Raw genomic sequence first — 19,769 nt, 5'->3', positions numbered from 1 at the left:
GTACTCGCAATTTTATTTGGCAGGATTACCGCCCTGAAGAGGGCTTCAGCTGAAGATGTTTAGTTCCCAAGTGCAGGAGGCTCTGTGCACGGAGTTATCAGTTACTGTGGCTCAGTAAAAAGTCCGTAGCTAGTTAAATTGCAGTAACTTGTACCCGTTGATTTGTATGGCCATATTGAATTTACTCAAAACGTCCCGTTGAGTTTTGTCTGCCAAAATGAATCTCACAGTTAATAGAATCCTGTCCTGTTACAGAAATGAGTTGAAATTCAGTAAATGCAACTATATACTGTAATGGGGATCTGCACATTTATTTTCATGAACAAAATGCACGGGAAGATTCAGTCACATCAGTGCAGCAGTTCACTCACTCAGGATAGGAGCTGGAAAAGCCAGAGGGGTTTCACATCCATTTGGCTTAGGTGACTGCCTTTGGTTTATTTGCTCTGTTCTCACTTTGTGATAACTGCCCGGTGCTCTCTCACGGACATGAACGCCTACATTTCTTGTATTACAAGATTAGGAGAGGCTACACGTTTTTCTTAGGACAACCGTTGGTCACAGACCGCAAGCTATGAGGAAATGGATGGGTGGGCTTCTCCGCTCCGTCCTGGTTTTCTGCCATCTGTGCCCAGCAGATCAGATTCCCGGACAGTTAAATTAAGAGGTAGCCTTATACACACGAGGGACACCTGGAAACCCAACCCTGAACAATACGGAGAAGAAAACCTATGAGTTTACAATTGCCTGTTCTTGATTTTTCAGTTGGTACATTTGTTTAATCTAACATCAGTGTATATCGTGAGAAATAAATACCTAATGTGGTATTTAATCACAGCAAAGTAACATTAAGATATGTTACAGAGGACATTTTCTAACAGTCGAGCTCTTTGCTGGGAGCTGTACAATGCTCATACTGAGGGTTTCTACCTCTTCAGTCTTGGGGTACACTGGGGTTTATTATTATATGTTTCATAATCTCAGACGCTTTCCTTTCCACCGGTTCCCAGCTAAGTTTTGCGAGTTGCCTGCCCCGGCCCCAGTAAAGGTAGGGCGTCATGGTTGTGGGGTGACTCCTGGGCCGGCCAGGCCAGGCCATCACCATATACAGGGTTGTCCGCACCTGCCTGCCCCGGGTAACAATCCCCCACCTTGGGCAACAATCCCCCACCCCTCCCCCCGGCCATTGTTGCAGCCAAATAAAAGCAGCTGGGGGCCTGGGCAAGCCCAGACTAGCCTGTCAGGTGGGTGTGCAGCCTGTGGCCTTCTCCTCCTTGGGGCAGAAAGGATTGTATTTCCTGAGCTACGTCTAAGCAAAGTGTGAGCGACCCTGTTTTATGGCAAGTTAAGTAAATGAATATAATCGTACCCTGTCTGATATTAGGATCCTGGGTTTGATAGCAATTTTCCAAGTGTTAACAAGATGCAGTTGTTTCTGTGACCACTTGAAAATAACTGGAGAATTTTATGAAAACAGCTATGGGGAAGTCTGCAATGCCTTTGGATAGAAAAGAGATGGGTTAGGGTGGTTGTTACCTGGCAATGGTGTATCTGCAGGTATGAATTTTAGAAAGAGTGGGCTGTATGTAATGCCCAATTACTAAGAACATGGCTGAGCTGGAACAACAGAAGTCAAGGAGAACAAGAAGTTGTGCAAATTCTAGTATTTGGAAGTAGGTACGACTTTGTAATTTTTAAAAGATGGAAGTAAACTTCCAGGTTTTTAACTTGGCTTTTTTACTCATGATCAGTAAACTGCAAAATTTAGTGTCACAATCAAATACTATCACTACTTAATAGATTGTATTTATTTTAAATTTCTCCAAAATAAAAAAAGCCTATTTTTATATTAAAGTAGCATGTATATTACTAAGCCAGAGAATAAAGCAGTGATATAAACCAGTGTGATTTAAATTTAATTATATTCAAAATATTATCACAGTATTTGGAAAAAAAAAAAGTTTTGTATGATAGATGATGAAGTACAAACAAATATGATGTGAGCTTGTAAAAGCTAACCTGCTTACTAGATAATCATTTAAATAATTTCCCCTTAACAGACTGAGTTATTAGCAAAGTGATTAGAGTATATTTCAACTTGAAAATTCTTACTTACTGTTTATGTAAACAGGGCCAGAATTTCATCCCTCAATTTTATAGTTTATTAGAGGAATATAGGAAACTGTTTGGAAAACATTTGTTTCTTATTTCAAAAATACAATTGGGACAGCAAGCAATGTTGTTGTATATTTTAAAAACATAGTAGGAAGAAAATGTTGGGGAAAATGCAATTTTCAAAGTTAGCTTGGTTTAATCTGGAACTGTATTGTCCAAAAATCTCCTACTCATAAACTTTGCTTATTCATAATTTCAACACACGGTGAACTTATTTACATGTTTTAATTCAGAATGAAGTTAAGCTTAGTAAATTTTTAATTTCTTCATAGTGTAACCTTGTCTGAAAAATGTCCATATAAAATCTTCATTTTATGACAATGCAATGCCCTTGCAAAATTTCTTATCTTACTGGAATATACATTCAGCCTTAGTTTCTTATTTGTTTTTGGCATACATTTTTTTAATGTGTAAGCATATATAAACATTTTATGTCTCAACATTTTAAATAAGAGGTTTCCTACATGAAACAGTCCTTCCCATGACATCGAACACTGCAGGACACAAGCCACTCCACTCATTTGGACATCCTCTGGTGTCTGTTACTGTTCGAGATGCCCTAGGGTATTTGAGATATCCATGCAAGACGAGTAGGTATGACACAGGACTATAGAAAATTATCGCCCTTCTGGAGAGGCAATGAGAAGTCAGGAAGGATGAAAAGGCGTCTTAGAACATTTTCGTCGTTTAAGTGTGGACATCTGAATTGAGCCCAGAGAAGGATCAACTATATCCTGATCTGCTGTTTGCATTTACTCTCAAAGTTCGTTTCCATAAATATTCTTTAATTAGCACAGAAGCAGACCTGTGTTGTCAGGATTTCTAACTTTCTTCTCAGTATGTCTGAGACCTTTCCATTTGCTCTTCTGAATAGCATTAAACAGTAGTTGAACTCTGTAAATACATACATTGCTAGTAAATTAATTCTAATACCTTATAGATTTCTGAGGCATTTACTCTTACGAATATTTAGACACCTCTCAGTGCCTTTGGAGGGTTTCCAGTTTGCACTTCAGTTGCCTCGGTTGCACAATGCAGTGTGGTGCTGAGATTCCTGACCCTTCTAAAATGAAGTTGTTTGTGAAGCTATTTTGTCACAGTAACAGAAAACAAACCTCTAACAAGCTGAAGTATTCTACTTCTCAGAGAAAAAAGTGTTTGTGGCCCTTTCTGCTATTGTAGACAGACTGTTAAGGAAACTTTCTTTAAAATTAGTTTGATAGCTCTAGAATGTACTTTGTATGAAATATAGGCATTTTCCAACATGTTCAGCTAAAAATGATGTTTGCGTTGGAAGTACTTACCTTGTTTATAAGGTTATAGATTTCCTATAATGAATTATTGTTTAGAGACATAACAAAGACACTGCTTTGTCATTTTGCATTATTATTATCTCCTGGATATCGCAGTGGCTAAGATGTCATTACAAAGGTATATGAATTCTCTCACTTTATCTTCTACAGTGACATTTGAATTAGGACACCTAGAACTCATTAGATTCCTCTGTCTATCTATCTACATTTTCTAACATTTGACTGTTTTTCATATTTTGTTTGTATTTTATGAGAAGTTTAAGTTAGAAGAACTAAACCTTCAGAAAACTCTTGAGGAATTGTATTATTAAATAAGTAATTTTCAAAGAGTTGAATTAAATTGCTTGAAATAATGCAGCATAATAGTAGAGCTAATATCTACCTCTCCTGTTTATTACTGAGTTTTGTGTACAGAATGATTTGTGTATGTATAAGTGGATGTACACTTTTTGATATGTAACTACTTTTTCATGTAGCCCAGTACTTCTTGTGCTTTGTCAAGCTACTTACCCACTTTTAATTCATTCTTCCTGAAAATTAACTTATTCTATAAAGACTATATGAAATAAGAGAACAGTCAAAGAGGAAGAAAAAACTAAGTCATGTCTATATTTGTCTTGCTTTACGTTTTTGTGGAAGCAAAACTTAATGTGCATTTTGTGGCTCGTTTAACAAGTAACACTATCAGCCTTATTATAACACTTATTTTCCAGTTGTTAGTTAGTGATTCATTATTCTTAGTTTATATATGATTTATTTTTAACAAAAGCTACCTGGGAGCTTTTTCTTTTCGTATTTAGAGAACAGTATTTTCAGATCTTATTTTTAGCATATTTATTTTTAGATCAAAATTTCTTTTTCATTGCCTTGTCTTTATCATAAATTGATGTTGTTCACTATTTGAGGAAAAATAATCTTTAAAATGCTTAGAAAAAGATCTCCAAAGATATAAGCATACTTGGAATTTTTTGTCATGGATGGCAATGAACAGTAATAATGACTGTATGCTTATTTGTGTTCTTTTGCATTGTTCACTAAAACATCACGAATTTCAATATTATAATAGTGCATAGTGTTTCTTTAAAGCTTATCCTTTCATATTTGTTTCCTGCTGATACTTTGATGGTTGGAGCAGCAGCAGGAGACAAAAATGAAAGCCATATACTTGGCATTTTTCCTCTGGCAGAAAATGAGAAATAGATGCATGTGCTACTATGTCTGAGCCTTGTGTTTGAAATAGTCCAGCAATTAGATATTTCAGCCTTTCAGTGTGAGCATATGAAGGTTTGTCTTCCCTTGGCATACTGTTTTTTTTAATTGTTTGTGTTATTTTCTGTTTCAGACTTAAATCAAGCTGGCTGATTACATATGTACCATATTTTTATTAAGTTAATATGTGAAACATTCTTTGTGCTTTAGTACTTGTTTTTAAAATTGACCTTTAATGCTTTATACTCTTTTTTGTGTTTAGAAATAACAGTATATTTTCACATATATAACAGACCATACTGAGAAGAAGAGAAAAGACCTAATGCATAAGATGGTAAAAGGGAACTCTTGACATGAAGTCTAGATGGTTTTTGACTTAGATTAAAATCTGACTTGGCTCCAAGCTTCTTATCAGACTGACTTAATAGGTTGTGGCAGCTCTGTTAATTCTGAGATGATCATCAGCTATTTTTTTTTTAATTGGATTCTACCTCTAGACAAGAAACAAAACTGTGTTTAATACTGTGCTTGCTATTACCTTACAGTATTTAAATAACTTAAATTATGCAATAAAATATACCACAAAAATACAGTTAATCATAGATCTAATATATATGATCAACAACTACCATTCAAAATGGCACTTCATAGTAATACTAAGAATTTTATGGTTCTAATTCTTTTGCAAGTCTCTCTCTTTTTTTCCCTCTAATCATAGCTTCCAGCCACTCTCTGTCCATTCTTACTGTACACATAATTTATAAGAAAGCTCTTCATCATATAACTGTTTTCAGATCATCATCAAATCATTTCTTAACCTTTACTACATAAAAAAATGAGCTGATGTTTCTTAAAATTACTGCTATTGATCTCTTTTCCAGATCTCAATCTTTTTTATTTTTTTCCCCCTCTCAGATTCAGTTTACAAATTTCTGAACCATCTTACTTGGGAAGCCCAGATCATACTTCACAGATGATACTTGATTTTATTTATTTAAGCAGAATACAGTCAAATATGTGCAATGTTAGAATAATTATGTTTATAACCAAGTAAATGCCAATTAGTACTATTTATTTTTTCAGGTGTTAATTAACTTGCTGATGGTCATATGACCACGTTGGATCTTGAAAGTATATTCAATATAAAGAATATAGCTATGTTACCATAGGTAATTCAAAAAATGGAATGGAGTGTGGAAAAAAAATATTTAATTATCTGAGAAATGTTTTGGGCATTGAGAGACAGCTGGTGATATTAGTTATAAAAATGAAAAGTCTTAAAAATTAGGGTTTTCTAAGTGTTAAGCATCAGTATTTACCACTGTGTGATGTATATGTCGTACTCTGTGCTAAAAATAGCAATAATAATATTTATCTAATACTTTAAAAGGAATTAGATGCAATGAAGTGTACATGTTTGCGAAATGGCTGATTTGATCCTGAACACTTTTCATGCCTGGCTTGGCCTCACTTTTAACATAATAGTAGATAAGTGAAACCCATTTTTAACAATCATGCTGTACACTTTTATATTCTTTCTTTGAGAGAAAGACAAAGAGAGGCAAACAGTCAAAAGGAAAAGGAAGGTAGGAAGGAAGGTGAGAATCTAGTGCTACTTTATATATGCATATTACAGTTGCTAAGAGTTTTGGAAATTTTAATTGCTAGTATGCCATCTATTTTCTTTCCCAGTTTAACCATTTTTTCTAATAGAACTGGTAAACTGCTTGAGGTTTAGGTAATCAATCTTTAAGTAATGGTCCCTAGAAGTTTCATCTTCAGGCATTCTGAAATTCTGTCTCTATGAAATCTTTTATGAGCATTGGCAAAAGAGAAGAATTACACAGCTTTTAAATAGGGTTCTGTGGAGGTATTAACGTCTTTTTGCTCAGTGTGCCGCCACCAGCTTCCATGTTGCCTTCCACCTGCACTTTAACAACAACAACAAAAACCTCGCAAACACTCTTATAACTTTGATTTCACTTGCAGATTTGAAAATGACTTTTTTGTGATTTTTAGGAGTATACTTTTTTCTTTCTTCTAAGAAAAGCAACAGCACCATTTATTTTATTATTATTGCTTGATTTATTATTGCTTACTTTTTATTATTATTAAATTTCCCTCAGATGTAATTGTTTGTTAGGTTCATTTTCAATTAGTTGTTCTTAAAAAGAAAATAAGTTTCTGAGAATGATAAATAAAAACTATGAACAGAAAGTTATTCATTTTTCAGTATTGTCACTTTGATTCATAAGTATAGAAGTGTAATTATTCATGAGTATTCATAAGTGTAATTGTTAAACCAAAAATAGAAGGAAAAGCCTTCAAGAACTTCTTCAGAATAAAAAACAAAATAACCCAAACATTTTCTGGAAATATTCTGTCTCATATACTCAACAAAAACTGAAAGAATAAACATTCTACATTACAGACCCCGCACCCCCTTTTTTTTGGCCTGCACTTTATTTTTGTTTCTTTGAAGAAAGACTATTTTTGGTCTGAGATTTAGAATTTATTCATTTGGTATCTCATTAATTGCAATTGTACCTATACCAAGTTATGAAGAATACTGCTGTGAAAAATAGTTGACTTTTCAGAGGCTTTAAGGGAATAGAAATCCATTGTTTCATAATGGAAATCAGAAAAATAAAAATGTTTTGCTGTCTGTTTGACTTTACAAAATGTGGATCCCAAGAGTATCAGCAACTATGCCATTTCACTGTTTTTAAGAGGAAAATTTAATGGTCATTAAGGCTCCTATATTTTTTAAAACAACTTATAATTTCTGAATGAATAACTTCTTTTTTTTTTTAATATCTGAGATTAAGTATCTTCACTGATGCGGAAGCAAATTCCTTGGTAGGATGAAAAGGTACATAGACACAACATGCATTACCTTAATGGGTTAAAATTATACTGGGCAATTACTATTTAGGAAATGACAGATCTACAATTGGAATCTAATGTATGTCTAACTCTGGAAGCTCTTGCTAACTGAAACTTTGTTATCCAGATGCAAAATTTGTGATGAGGGATATTATATATACACACCTGTATTTTATGTGCAAACATAGGTATTTATGCTTTCTGATTCAACTGGTATTCTTAATTTTTCATATCCACCTACTGTGCTCATGTGTCAGATACCAGTATAGCTTGGGCCAGTCTGACTATTGAAAGGAAATTTAGACAGGATTGTGAAAATAAATGAGATGATTGTTTATATGTAAGAATAAATACTTTTTTTTGGCAAACTGAAACTATTTTAAAAGCTATTATTTTCCCTCTTTCTATTCTTAGTTTGTTACATTGGTTAATAATATTTCAACCCAGTACATGCTGCTTGTAGTAGTCAAATAGTTGAATTTATATTGCATCTAGCCTACAGCTAAAATGTTTTATGATTTTTGGATCCATCCTGTTGTAAATGAAGATTTTTAAAATGCCTTTTAGGACATAAACTTAAAACATTGTGTGTTTATGTAATGTAAAAACTCACTTTTTTTTTCCAAATATCTGTTCAAATAAAAATATGTGCACTATTTTCTTCCTAGATTTCAAAGAAAGCTGAAAGTGCATAAGTTTCTCCTGTTTCTAGTAAAAAGCTCGCCAAAAATACATTTAGCTGTTCTGGCCATCTTTCAATTCTACATCACTTCAAGGAAGAAGGTGTTGCCTAATATAGCAGAGATCTGATTTAGGAATCTGGATAGTAACACTTCTCAGATTACTGATTTATCTTTGGCAGATTATTTTGCGTGTCTGTATTTTGGTCTTGAATTGTAGTAATAAAGATTGGCTTCTTTTGTAAAGCATATTGATATCTTCTAAGTAAAATTATTTGTAAACTCAGCTGTATCATTTCTCATTTTAAACAAACAAAAACACTCCTTGAAATTTCCAGAGTCAGTAATCAAAAGAGAAGGAAAAGCGAGGGGAAAGGAAAGCTTGATCTCCTCTTTGTGAATATATACCTTTTCCTAGTGTGAGTAGAGGAGGCAAGGGTCACAGAAGAAACAGTAGGCAGTGGCAGCAAATAGTGCTGGAACAAACTCGGCAGTAAGGCAGTCATCAGTTTCAGACTACTTAGTGCATTATGTTAACATGGATGATGTTTATTGGGAATTGAATTCAGGGTCTAATTAAGACGCCTAAATGTAGATGTTTACCCATAGTTGTCTGCAGATGCATTAGGTGCTTAGGCTTCCACTTTAGTCACTGACATACAGGGAAGTAAATGGAGCACTATTAGTGGCTGGCAAGCAGAATAGCTCACCAGGGTCCATTAACTGTGTTGCTCTGATCTCTGCTGTGAACACCTAAAATGTTGGAAAGTTGTATTTAATAAAGCTGTAGTTTAGTTTGATTTGCATTTTTGCAGTAAGAGATGCCTCAGGGCTGTATTTATAATAAATTCCTATTGTTCGTAATATTTTCCTAATTTGTATTTATAAGTCTCTGAGAAGAGATAGAGAAATGATAGTAATTTCTTAAAGAATCTTTACTGAAAATGTTTCTGTTCAAGAAGTTCCCCCGTTTTTCAAAAAATGTTCCCATTTATGTATTTTCTTTTTGCTAATTGTTGTCCTGGTCTCAGTAATCATATTTCTATCAGGCATTCTTCTGCGTTTATAACTTGTACCTCAAGATAGTGCATACCCACTGGTCAGGCTATTTGGACACGGACGTTGTTGTATTTCCTTGAGTTGGGGAAAAGGAAGTTTTTGTTAAAAAAAATCCTGTGGATGATTATATTTGTATAAGCACTACCTAGTTTTATTGCTGTTTCTAGTCAATGATCTATGTCTCTTCAGTAGAATTTTGGGCGTAGTCACAGTGCTTTTATGATTTAAAGACATATTACTATGGGAGGGGTGGGCTAGGGAAACAGCACTTTTTTGAAACAAAGTTTTAAGGCAGACTGGATCCATGTATGTGGTCTCTAATGCTAGTTTATCCTTTGATATTGCTTCTTTATTACGTGGTTCTCTAAGTAAAATAGGTGTTCCAAAAAACAGTTAGTGCTCTGGTTTAAACAGTCAGCTATTTTCTTTATGACATTTTTAAAAAGGTTCAGGAATCTGAAAGAATATAGTAATCCTTCTATGCTTGTGAATGTGGCAATGTTTTCTTTTGCTTCCAAGTCCATTTCAGCATAAGATGCCTATAAAAGAAGGGGAAGAATCAAAACCATTTGTATAATCACATATTATTTTCAAATCTTTTATAGTAGCAAGGAGAAAGATGCAAAGTAGGTAAATATTTGACACTAACATGCCAGTGAAATGGAGTAACTTGCAATAGTTGCAAACAGCTTTCATTAAAAAGCTGTATAACAAACATTTTTCTATTTATAATATTGGAACTTCACATTAAGAATACTCAATTCTGCTTCCTATTCTCCATACTTCTTATTGTGTTTGAAGGCAACAGATTCTCTCACTTCATTTTCTTGTCTACAAGTGAAGTTGGATCCCTTTTTTTTTTTTTTTTTACTTGATTTGTTTTTGCATAAGACCTACTTGCACTAGTATCTGTTTGCTCATTAAAAGTTATTTGCTTGATCTGTTTGTACGTTTGAGAGAGATCTTACGGGTAGTCTTCTTTTCCGCTTTCATCTTCAAAACTTAACTGCTCTCGTTTGCCTTTATTTTTCAGTGTGTGAGTTACTAACATACTTAATAAGATTGACTTTGTTATAATTCTTAACACTAAGAAGAACATGTACTGCTGGGCATTTTGGAAATATCATCCTGCAGTGTCACCTCTTGCATCTTCCAGGAAGAATGTCCATACTGAAAATTCTGTTAGCACAAGTCTGGTGCTGTCTTTCCCCCATTATTTCCTATAGCAATTATGCCAGCAGAAGTATAATGTGTGGAAGCAGCTAAGATAAAGGAAAAAGTAATTATGACAGAAAATTCACTTGCAGAGCTCTCATTAAACACCTCCATAGGTATCTTATATTTTTAACCTTTTTTATTTACCAGAGTCTATTCATCTAATCATAAGTAATCATTCTGAGTTGCTTGTAAGGAAACTGCATCTCTCATGCATTTAAGAAAAGAAGCAGGTTCGTTCCTCTGTAAGAGGTAGAAACAGTTATCCAGAAACAAATATAGTAAGTTTAGAAGTAATTTTTGCGTTTCTTTTTGTAATGTTTTATTTTCTTTTTAATCGGTTCAGAGTGAGCATGTTTAATGATGATAGAATAATATTATTGTTTATTTAATTGCAAAACAGCATTAAATCTGAAGAATTGTCTAGGAATACCTTTTTTCAGTACATACATAATATTTAATTACAGGTAGGTATATTGTTCTTGCTGACACTGGTTCAATCCTTTTAAGGTTTCCCATGTTCTGTTCATATCTATATCCATACAAAAATGTCTTGCATTCTTTCTCAAAAATAAACAAACTTTTCTACCCTGCGTCTAACAAATCTTAAAAATTCCTCTAAGGATAAGTTTCATCTGTGGTGGAAATCATTTTATGTAAAATGTATCTATGAAAGCATTAGTCTGCCATAGGTCATACAGACTCCCTGTGTAGTCAGTGAAAAAGGAAAAATCTAAATAGCAGTTTGGCCCATCTCAAATGCATAGAGACCATTGGCTTTTCATGTGTTTCTGTCAAAATAGTAGCCTAAAACAGCTGTTGCAAAAGGCCAGAATATGTCTCAAGTCTGCCCAGAAGTATATGCCAAAATTAGTATAAAGATGAAATGAATAATTTGATTGGAAAATCTTTGCAGTGTTCTGCACTTCAATATCAAGTTATCTTCAGAACCTTGATATCAGAATGCAAAAAGGTACAGAGTATGTATGTATATGTACATACTGAAGCTGCTACTCACCAACGCTGAACTGTGAAAAGCAGCTATCTTAGAAGTGTTCTGAGCAAAACTAAATATATTTTCATACTTTTTGTCTCATAAAACTACAGTTTCAAAAAATTATACACTTTCAAACAATTCTGAACAAAGTATTTTTAATTTTTATGGGTAAATCATGATTAGACATTGAGTAAAATTGTAATTTAGTTTTAGCAATTTATGTAAGGAATTTTCTGCTTTTATATTTCTATGCAGCAGCCTCCACCCCCTTCTCATGAAGTGATAGTTCATACCTGTCATCTTGTTATTGTATAATTTAGCAAAAGACAAAAATATTAAGAGGTCTTAACTTCATATACTTTCAGTATTATCAATATAATTTTAATGGAATTACTATAACGTATAAAATAACTTTTCAATAAATAAGAACAGTTCTTATTACCAGTTAGTGGTGACTGTCATCTTTAGCATTTGATAACTCTGAAACACTACACCAAAGGCTTCTGTCTTGGTATTAGAAAATACACATATTTCTTTTTTCACTTTTACTTTTTCTGTGTCTTTCTTAAATCAAGTAAGGGTAAGCGAAATCAGTAGGCATGGATACTTTATGACTTTACTTATGCTAAGCAAACTCTTTTTTTCCTAATTAACAGGTAACCTTTATCTATGTTTTGAAGTAATTAACTTACTTCATTTTAATAGGTCATAAAGCTTGCTTTTGAAGAGTTTGAACTGGAAAGAGGCTATGATACCCTTACCGTTGGAGATGCTGGGAAAGTTGGTGATACCAGAACAGTGTTATATGTGTAAGTACAGAACTTCAACAGCTTTCTCTGGAAATTTGCTGTCTTATTTATTCTGAGTAACAAGATATCTGTTTGTAATATTAATTTATATTTTTTTAATATAATGTAAGCTTATATTTAAGGAATTGTCAAACAATAGTTTGTTACAACCCCCCCGCCCAGTCTTAGTAGTGTCATTATCGGATTAACTGATGATGCTGACCAAAAGCTTGTGAGTCATGGGTAGAGAACATTAGACTTTTTTAAATCAGAAAACTTTTTTTGTTTCTTTAACAACAACAACATGTTTCTGAATAACTATAATTGTTTTTAACAAGAAATTGAATACATAAAAAACATATTAGGTCCCAGTAAGCAGACGTTACAACTTGTAAACTAAAAAGAAAAAAAAAACTATTAATTCCTTTCAAATTTTTTATATATAACAATTTCATTAGGCAAAAAAAAATTTGATCACGTTTCTGTAGCAAGAAAAGGAAAGGAGAAAAGAAAAAAAAAAAGAGATATACTGAGAAGCCTGCACTAAGGCTGCAAATCTCTCTGTGAAAGCATATGGATCACTGTGCATTGAAGTTAGACAAACATGGTTCATGGACTTTATAATAGTTGTACATAGTAGTGGATATGGCAATATAAATATATGTAATGCATATTATTTATAAAGTTAAAAAATGCTTTACTGTAGTAAATTCTCTTGCATACATACTCCTTTCCCCACAGTTCTTAGACAATGTATGTAGAAACTAAATTATTTCTAAAATTAAATCAAGATATCAAAGTGTGACTGCTAGACACCTAAAGCTGTTCCTTTCCTCTCTTTCTTGCCCAAAGCACTTTACAGTCTTTATTAATGCCTTCATAGCGAGAGTCTTGTAGTTTCAATAACCCTTAGATGGCTGAATACTTATTCTGAAAGCTTTATTTTCAGTAACTTCCACTAGTCATAACTAATGATAATCATATTAAAGGACCCTTTAATAAGGGAAGGTAGTCTCTAGGTTTCTCTAAGTTAAAATATACACAGATATCAAATGAGTGATGTTAAAAATTCACGCTGGAATTCTGTGTATGTAAGTGCAAACATTTTGCCTAACTTTGGACATTTACAAATGAAACAGCATCTACAAGCTAAATAGCTGATCTTGATTTGGTTACTTTATGCCTCAAGGGTTAATGGAAAGAATAGGCTGTTGTAGAGAGTCACTTCCTCTACCTTAACCATCCATTTTTAGATGAGAGGAATTACTTTGGACAGATGTTCATTTTCCTTCACGTGATAGTAAAGGGAGCTCATCACAAGAGATCTCCTCACAAAGGGAGCTCATTTCACACAGTTAGTACATTATGTGTTATTTCACAATAACGTTATTTGACATTGCATAGAAATTTACTGGACAAAGGCAGTATTGAATACATTTGATAAAAGCATCCATCATCATTTTATATTTTGAGTCACTTTTTGGAGACTCAGTGTGAATTACTGAGATTTTAATTTGCATAATCTTAAAAAAAAAAGTGCAGCTGACACACACAAAAATTATTTTAAATTAATTAAAATAATTTTGAAGGGATGAGTAAGGGGAAAAGCCCCCCTTTAAGTATTTGTTTATAAATTTCTACTGTTTATTAATGGCTGCTTTCTGAAATATGGTATCAAAGACGGTACATAGAACATGCCTAGTTTAATTTATTTAAAAACCAAGACTGGAAAATGATTGGATTATTCACGTACTGCCTGTGTTTCTTGTGTTGCAATAGCAACTAGCTACTACTAAGTAGATTGAATCCCTTATTCTGAGTGCTGGGAAAAAAAAAGAAGTAATTTCTGCTTTAAGAACTTAGAATTTAAGCATAACACCCATGTTTGCTTTTTCTTATATTTTGCAGACATATTACATACTGCTGCAATCTTTTTGGAGCGCTAATTTAGCTAACTGTGATTAGAGAAAAGTTGCAAATTTTTCTCTTTGTATTGGGATACATTTTGGCTTACAGAAATTCCAAACCTACTTCAGAGTCAAGTTTCTGAACTTCTTAGTAAATTTGTTACCCTAAATACTTCATGCTATTGTTACACTGAGTAGTTCACTCTGTCTATCGAAGTTGGCAATTTTAAAATTACTTATCAAGTAATTGATTGTTATACTCTTTCTTTATTTTTCTATTTCAAGGGAATTAACCTGTGATTACATAATCCGTATTTATTTTTTATGGCCACTAGTGGAAAAAAAAACCCAAATCTAATAGTCTCAGCTCATATTAGTTGTTATTTTTGGTCTGTTTCCAAGAGGGCAGGCCCCCTATTAGCACATCACTTCCTGTAGTTAAAAATATTCTGAAGATCTCTGTGGCAAAACCCATCTCAGAATCCACTTCAGAATTTCTAGCATTAGTATAATGCTTTCACTACAGAGACATACAGTACCTGTTCCAACCCTGTCTTCAATATAATTTTTGGCTAAAGTAGCTCCTGTTTTATCCTTATTTCCCTAGAGGCTATGACTTTGGATTACAGTACAGTGCTGGCCTTTCAATCTTTAATGTAAATTGTATATTTGATTGAAAAAAGGTGTGTGCAATTAGATGGATCTGCCTTTTGCATTGCAATACTTTGCATGTTAGTATTGCTCTAAAAATCATTTAATCAAGATAGTAAATGATTAATAACTTAAATATAGTGGAAATACAGGAATGTCAAAATATGAACCTAGGATCTTACAGTAGTTATTAGTAAATCTGAATTTTCATTGGGGTATTGTTTTTGTGATTATTAAACCCCAGATGTATGATGCATTATGAAATACAGTATATTTAACCTGCATGGTGGATATGCTGCAGTTGACTTACTTTTAAGAAAGGTCTTTTGTGGATGCAAAGCAACTTTTTTTCCTAAAACACTAGGTCGACTTGTAGACTACATTATCATGAGAAAGCTCATAACTAAGTGTCAAAGTGATTTTCTTAACAACATTTTCTGTTAGCTACTTTTAATAACTTCTATTATATTTAATGAGGTTTAAACAGCACCATGCAGTTTTTATTCTTCTTGGGGGGAATGAAGTAGCTTACAGCAAAGACTTTTCTAGCTAGACTTAATTTATTATTTCTCAGGAACTTTTAAAAAATAATGCAGCTTTTCTTATCCTGAGCTAGTTTCTCTTGGCAAATTAGATGCCAACATTTCTGCAGCAAGTCTACAAAATACCGCTGTAGAAATTCATATATTTATTTTGAGAGCTTCACAGATTTAAAAAATTAGTTTGAACCGACTATGAGAAAATAAAACTTTTCTGCATCCAAACCTAATTTCTAAGTGGTTTGAAAGAAATTTGAACCCTTTCATATAGTATTGTCGTATCTGAACGCACAAGCCTGAGACACATCCAAGATTTTCTAGCTAGAGCCCTTGAGATTGCAGTAGATTCTGGGTGCTTTATCTTAAACTTAGTACTTATTCCTTACAATGGAGCAGGGCTCAGTTATGCCAGGATGTTTATAAACCAGCCATCTGGTAGACATTGGGATCTAGGTAATGGCAAAATAGTAAAAAAGGGACCTTTAGGAATTTGGGGAGTTGACAAGGATCACAATATATAAATGAGCAGTCATCTCACAAGCTCTACGATGTGCAGATTCTCAAACATTGTTAATCATCTGTAACACCTTATAGCTGCACTAGTAAGTACAGCTAGATGAGGGCGGGGAGGGATGCCCATCTTTAAAAAGGGGAAAAGAGGAAGGTCAGAGTATAGACTCTCCAGCTCAAATTTAATTTCTGGAACAAATTGGAAAAGTAATTAAAAAAAATTGTAGGTACATGTAAAATAGCACTGAAATGGAATAACAGGCAGTATACATAGATGAAGAGCAAATCACTTCAAATCAATTAAATTGATTTCTATGACAGATTATCTGGCATTGTGAATAGAGTAAAAACGTGCATATCATTGGACTTTAATAACGAAGTGAATAATTATGTTGGTCAGAAATGAAAATATGAAAAGACAATTACTTTTATTCACAGTTCATATTCCTAGTCATAATTAGAATTGACAGCAACATCTATGCATAGGGTGCTTAATGTTTTGCATGTTTCAGTTTCTTAAAATTGCCTAATTTTAGAGCTTAGAGTAAACTTTGCTAGGCCTGCATTTATAGAAAATTTTACCATCAGCAGATCAGTTAATTAAAGGAGGAAATACTTGTCAATATTCTTTATTAATTGCTTCATTTGGAAGCATTACTTGATTAAAAAATTTAGGAGTATTATTTTATGGTATATGTATGGTGAGAAGGTTAACTCTCAGAGCAATAGAACTTAACTGAAAATTAACCTAATGGGTTTAGGCTATAAAGTTCTAATTGTAGCAATTTTTCCTGTTTAAGAGAGGCTGGGTAGAAGCTAACAACTACCCCTGCAAAATAATCCAGTTGTGATAACTATGTATGAGATCAGGATTATCAGTCAGGACTCTTCCTACAATGCCTCCTTTTGTGCTCTTAAGTTCTTCTAAAATAAACTAACACTTTCCTTTAGAAGACTTGCTTTACTTTTAAATGCTTTTATTTAAATATTATTTGAAACATTAATGTATTAAAACTTAATTTCCTTTTTTGAACCAAATCCCTCAAATCGTGAATCTGCTGTTAACTTTTCTTACATACATCAAACAATGTTGTTCTCTTCCTGATACAAAGAAGAAGAAATCACAAATTAGTCGTCCAAACTCTGGTACTTAAGTCAGCTGTTTTGGTCCATGAGCCAACGGTCCGTGAAAGAGATGCTGTTTAATAAACACTGATCCTTTTCTTCTTTTCACACACATTTTGGAAACTTAATGGATATTTAAAAAGCAATCTACTTTTCCATAATTGCTAAAAATTAGGCTTTCTTTTTATATATCTCAAACACTGTTGAATGAGGCTTCCTAGTGACTTATTTTATTTCATATTACTTAAATTCAGAAGGAAAAAAAAGTAAGAATTTTTTAGAAGAGGTAAAATTTAGAAGAAAGAAGGGCTTTATAATACTGTATTGGAGTCTTTCTCCACTGATTAGCTAGGTAGATGACATTGTTAGTATTAAAAGAAAAATATAAAGCTAAGTAAAATTGGGGATTTTTGCTGACACTTATTGCATATCACAGCTTCAGCAGTCAAAAGCTTCAGAGCTTTACCTTGCCATATGGGTGCAATTAAGCCCAGAGATAGCATACCAATTTGTCATCTGTGAAGAACAGAACAATACCATAAAACTGCTTGTTTTATGGAAAAGAAAACCTGGACAAACAATGAAAAGACCTTTACTTCAAAGAAGGCAAAAAATTTTCCCATATTGAGAACTCAAGATGTTTATGATTGAATTTTAAAAGGACTTTTTGCTTTATAGAGTAGTATAATGCTATAAATGTGTATATGTTGACTTCTGAATACTGTGTTTCATGCAGTTTAATTTATTGTTCTAATGCCTTCAAAACACACATTTAATTATTTAAAATATTCTGCACAGGAAGAGAACAGGAAAAGGGAAAAGAACAGATTGCAGAAAAGACTCAAAGCTTGCTCTCTCTCTCTCTCTCTCTCTGTCACATACACACACACAAACACGAGTGCACACACAATTCCTTATATATATATCTATATGTTTGTATGTATATGGAATATCCTTAATTGGAAGGAGGCGTTCTTTTAAAATGACAAATTATTAGGTAGTTAACATTTGTAGGAAATAGGTGCTTAGATGCTGCTAAGCTTATCATAAAGGATCATCTGTAAAGATGAAACCAGATACTATAGGGGTGCTTGAATCTATACACATAGACAAATACTACATGCTGGATTTTTTTAAGTTTTTTAAAATTTTTAAATTTTTAATTTTTTTTTTTATTTTAAGTCTTTAGAGAAAAGAAACACACTGAGAACATATTTATGGATATAAAAATAAATTCTAAAAACTGAATTTTAAGCCCCTGACAATTTTATCTCAGGCCTAAAATCTAAACCTCAGCCTCATTCATAGATCGGTAAGGCATCTCATTCTCAACCCATCTCAACAATGAGAAGCTTTTGGAGTGGTTTGTTTGTTTGTTTATTTGTTTGTAACAGTAATACAATATATTAAGAATTCAATATATGTATTTGGCATCACATACTTTCTAAATTTTTTTATAGTAATACATTATATCCTTTTAATGTACATGCTACTTACATATACTTTTAATTTGATGCCATGCATGTGTCGTAAACTTTATGAATTTGGGCATTTATTGAGACCATCTTGTACTGCTGACATATTCTCAACTAGGAACAAACAGTATTTCTGGTCCTGAACAACATGCTTAAAAGCATTCCCGTGGCTCATTCTTCTGTGAGGTATTGCTCTGGATTCTTCTGGGTAATTAAGGTCAAAGACAAAATTGGTGCAAAAAGTTTCTTCCTCTTATAGTTATCTTTTCTAAACGCCATGCCCTTTTTTCTGTGCACAGTACTGAGAAGCTTGGCTTTCCCTGCTTCTTCAGTTGTATCAGTTGCCTCAACATTGTTATCCTCTTTCATATAGAGGTGAGCTAGGATTGCCCATCCCCACATTGACATGATTTTAGTACCAGCCAACCTCCCTGAAGGGCTGGTCTCCAAGTCTCCATTCCTGAACTTTCTAAACAATCATATCTTCAGACAGTTGCAGATTAGGGTGAACTTAGCAACACACATCTTGTCAGACAGACTTGTGTTCTCATAAAAATCAGACCTATCCTATTTTGTCATCCTCCTATTTGAAGGAAATAGTTCTCTATACAGAGGAATTATGAAATCTCAAAAAAAAATCTTTTTTTCTGCTATTTTTTGCTCCTACTTTTCTGCTTCATTTTTCTTCTCCTTCTGTACGTCCTCCCCTCCCCCAGCCCCTTGTTTTTTGAAGGCTTGCATTTGCAGATTATGTGAAAATAAATAAGGAGGAAAGTATATTCCATTAAATTTTTAGTCTGTATACACTGTTTTACTGCGTTCCCTCTTTTTCTGCAAGACCCTTGCCTATATCAGAAGTTTGGAACAAAAAGTGTATTTCTTAATGCAGTTCACAAAAATGGGTGAGATTCTGTCAGTATTCAGAAGAGAGGGACTTCAATTACCTTCCAGACTTTGAGTAGAAAGATGAAAGGCTTTTAGTGTTCTATCCTTAATCTTCTTCGTCTTGAGGTACTTGTTCACTGTGTTCATTCGTTGATTCACGTTCTACATAATCTTAGTTATTATTTATTTGTTAGTTTGGTGGTCTTGATCTACAGAATATTTACATTTGCACTGATACACACCATGGGTTTCTGTTTCAGACATTTTACTTCCAAGCAATGTTATCTTTGTCCTGTCGCTGAATCTATCTGTCATCCCTAAGACTAAAACTGTAGCGATTGATTTAGGGGAAACA

General features: G+C 33.4%; 1 protein-coding gene across 2 annotated transcripts in view; it reads left to right on the top strand.

The window, feature by feature from the left end:
• Positions 1 to 19,769, top strand: part of CSMD1 (CUB and Sushi multiple domains 1) — a 1,260,625-nt gene that overhangs the window by 863,925 nt on the left and 376,931 nt on the right. For both annotated transcript variants that reach the window (XM_068937332.1, XM_068937331.1), the window contains exon 11: positions 12,240 to 12,343. In XM_068937332.1, coding sequence (XP_068793433.1) covers positions 12,240 to 12,343 — 104 coding nt within the window. The remainder of the gene's footprint in view (positions 1 to 12,239; positions 12,344 to 19,769) is intronic.

The sequence above is a fragment of the Struthio camelus genome, chromosome 3 (assembly GCF_040807025.1).
Source record: "Struthio camelus isolate bStrCam1 chromosome 3, bStrCam1.hap1, whole genome shotgun sequence".
NCBI classification, from domain to species: Eukaryota; Metazoa; Chordata; class Aves; order Struthioniformes; family Struthionidae; genus Struthio; species Struthio camelus.
The sequence above is the reverse complement of the archived record's forward strand: the minus strand, read 5'-3'. Positions and strand labels throughout refer to the sequence as shown.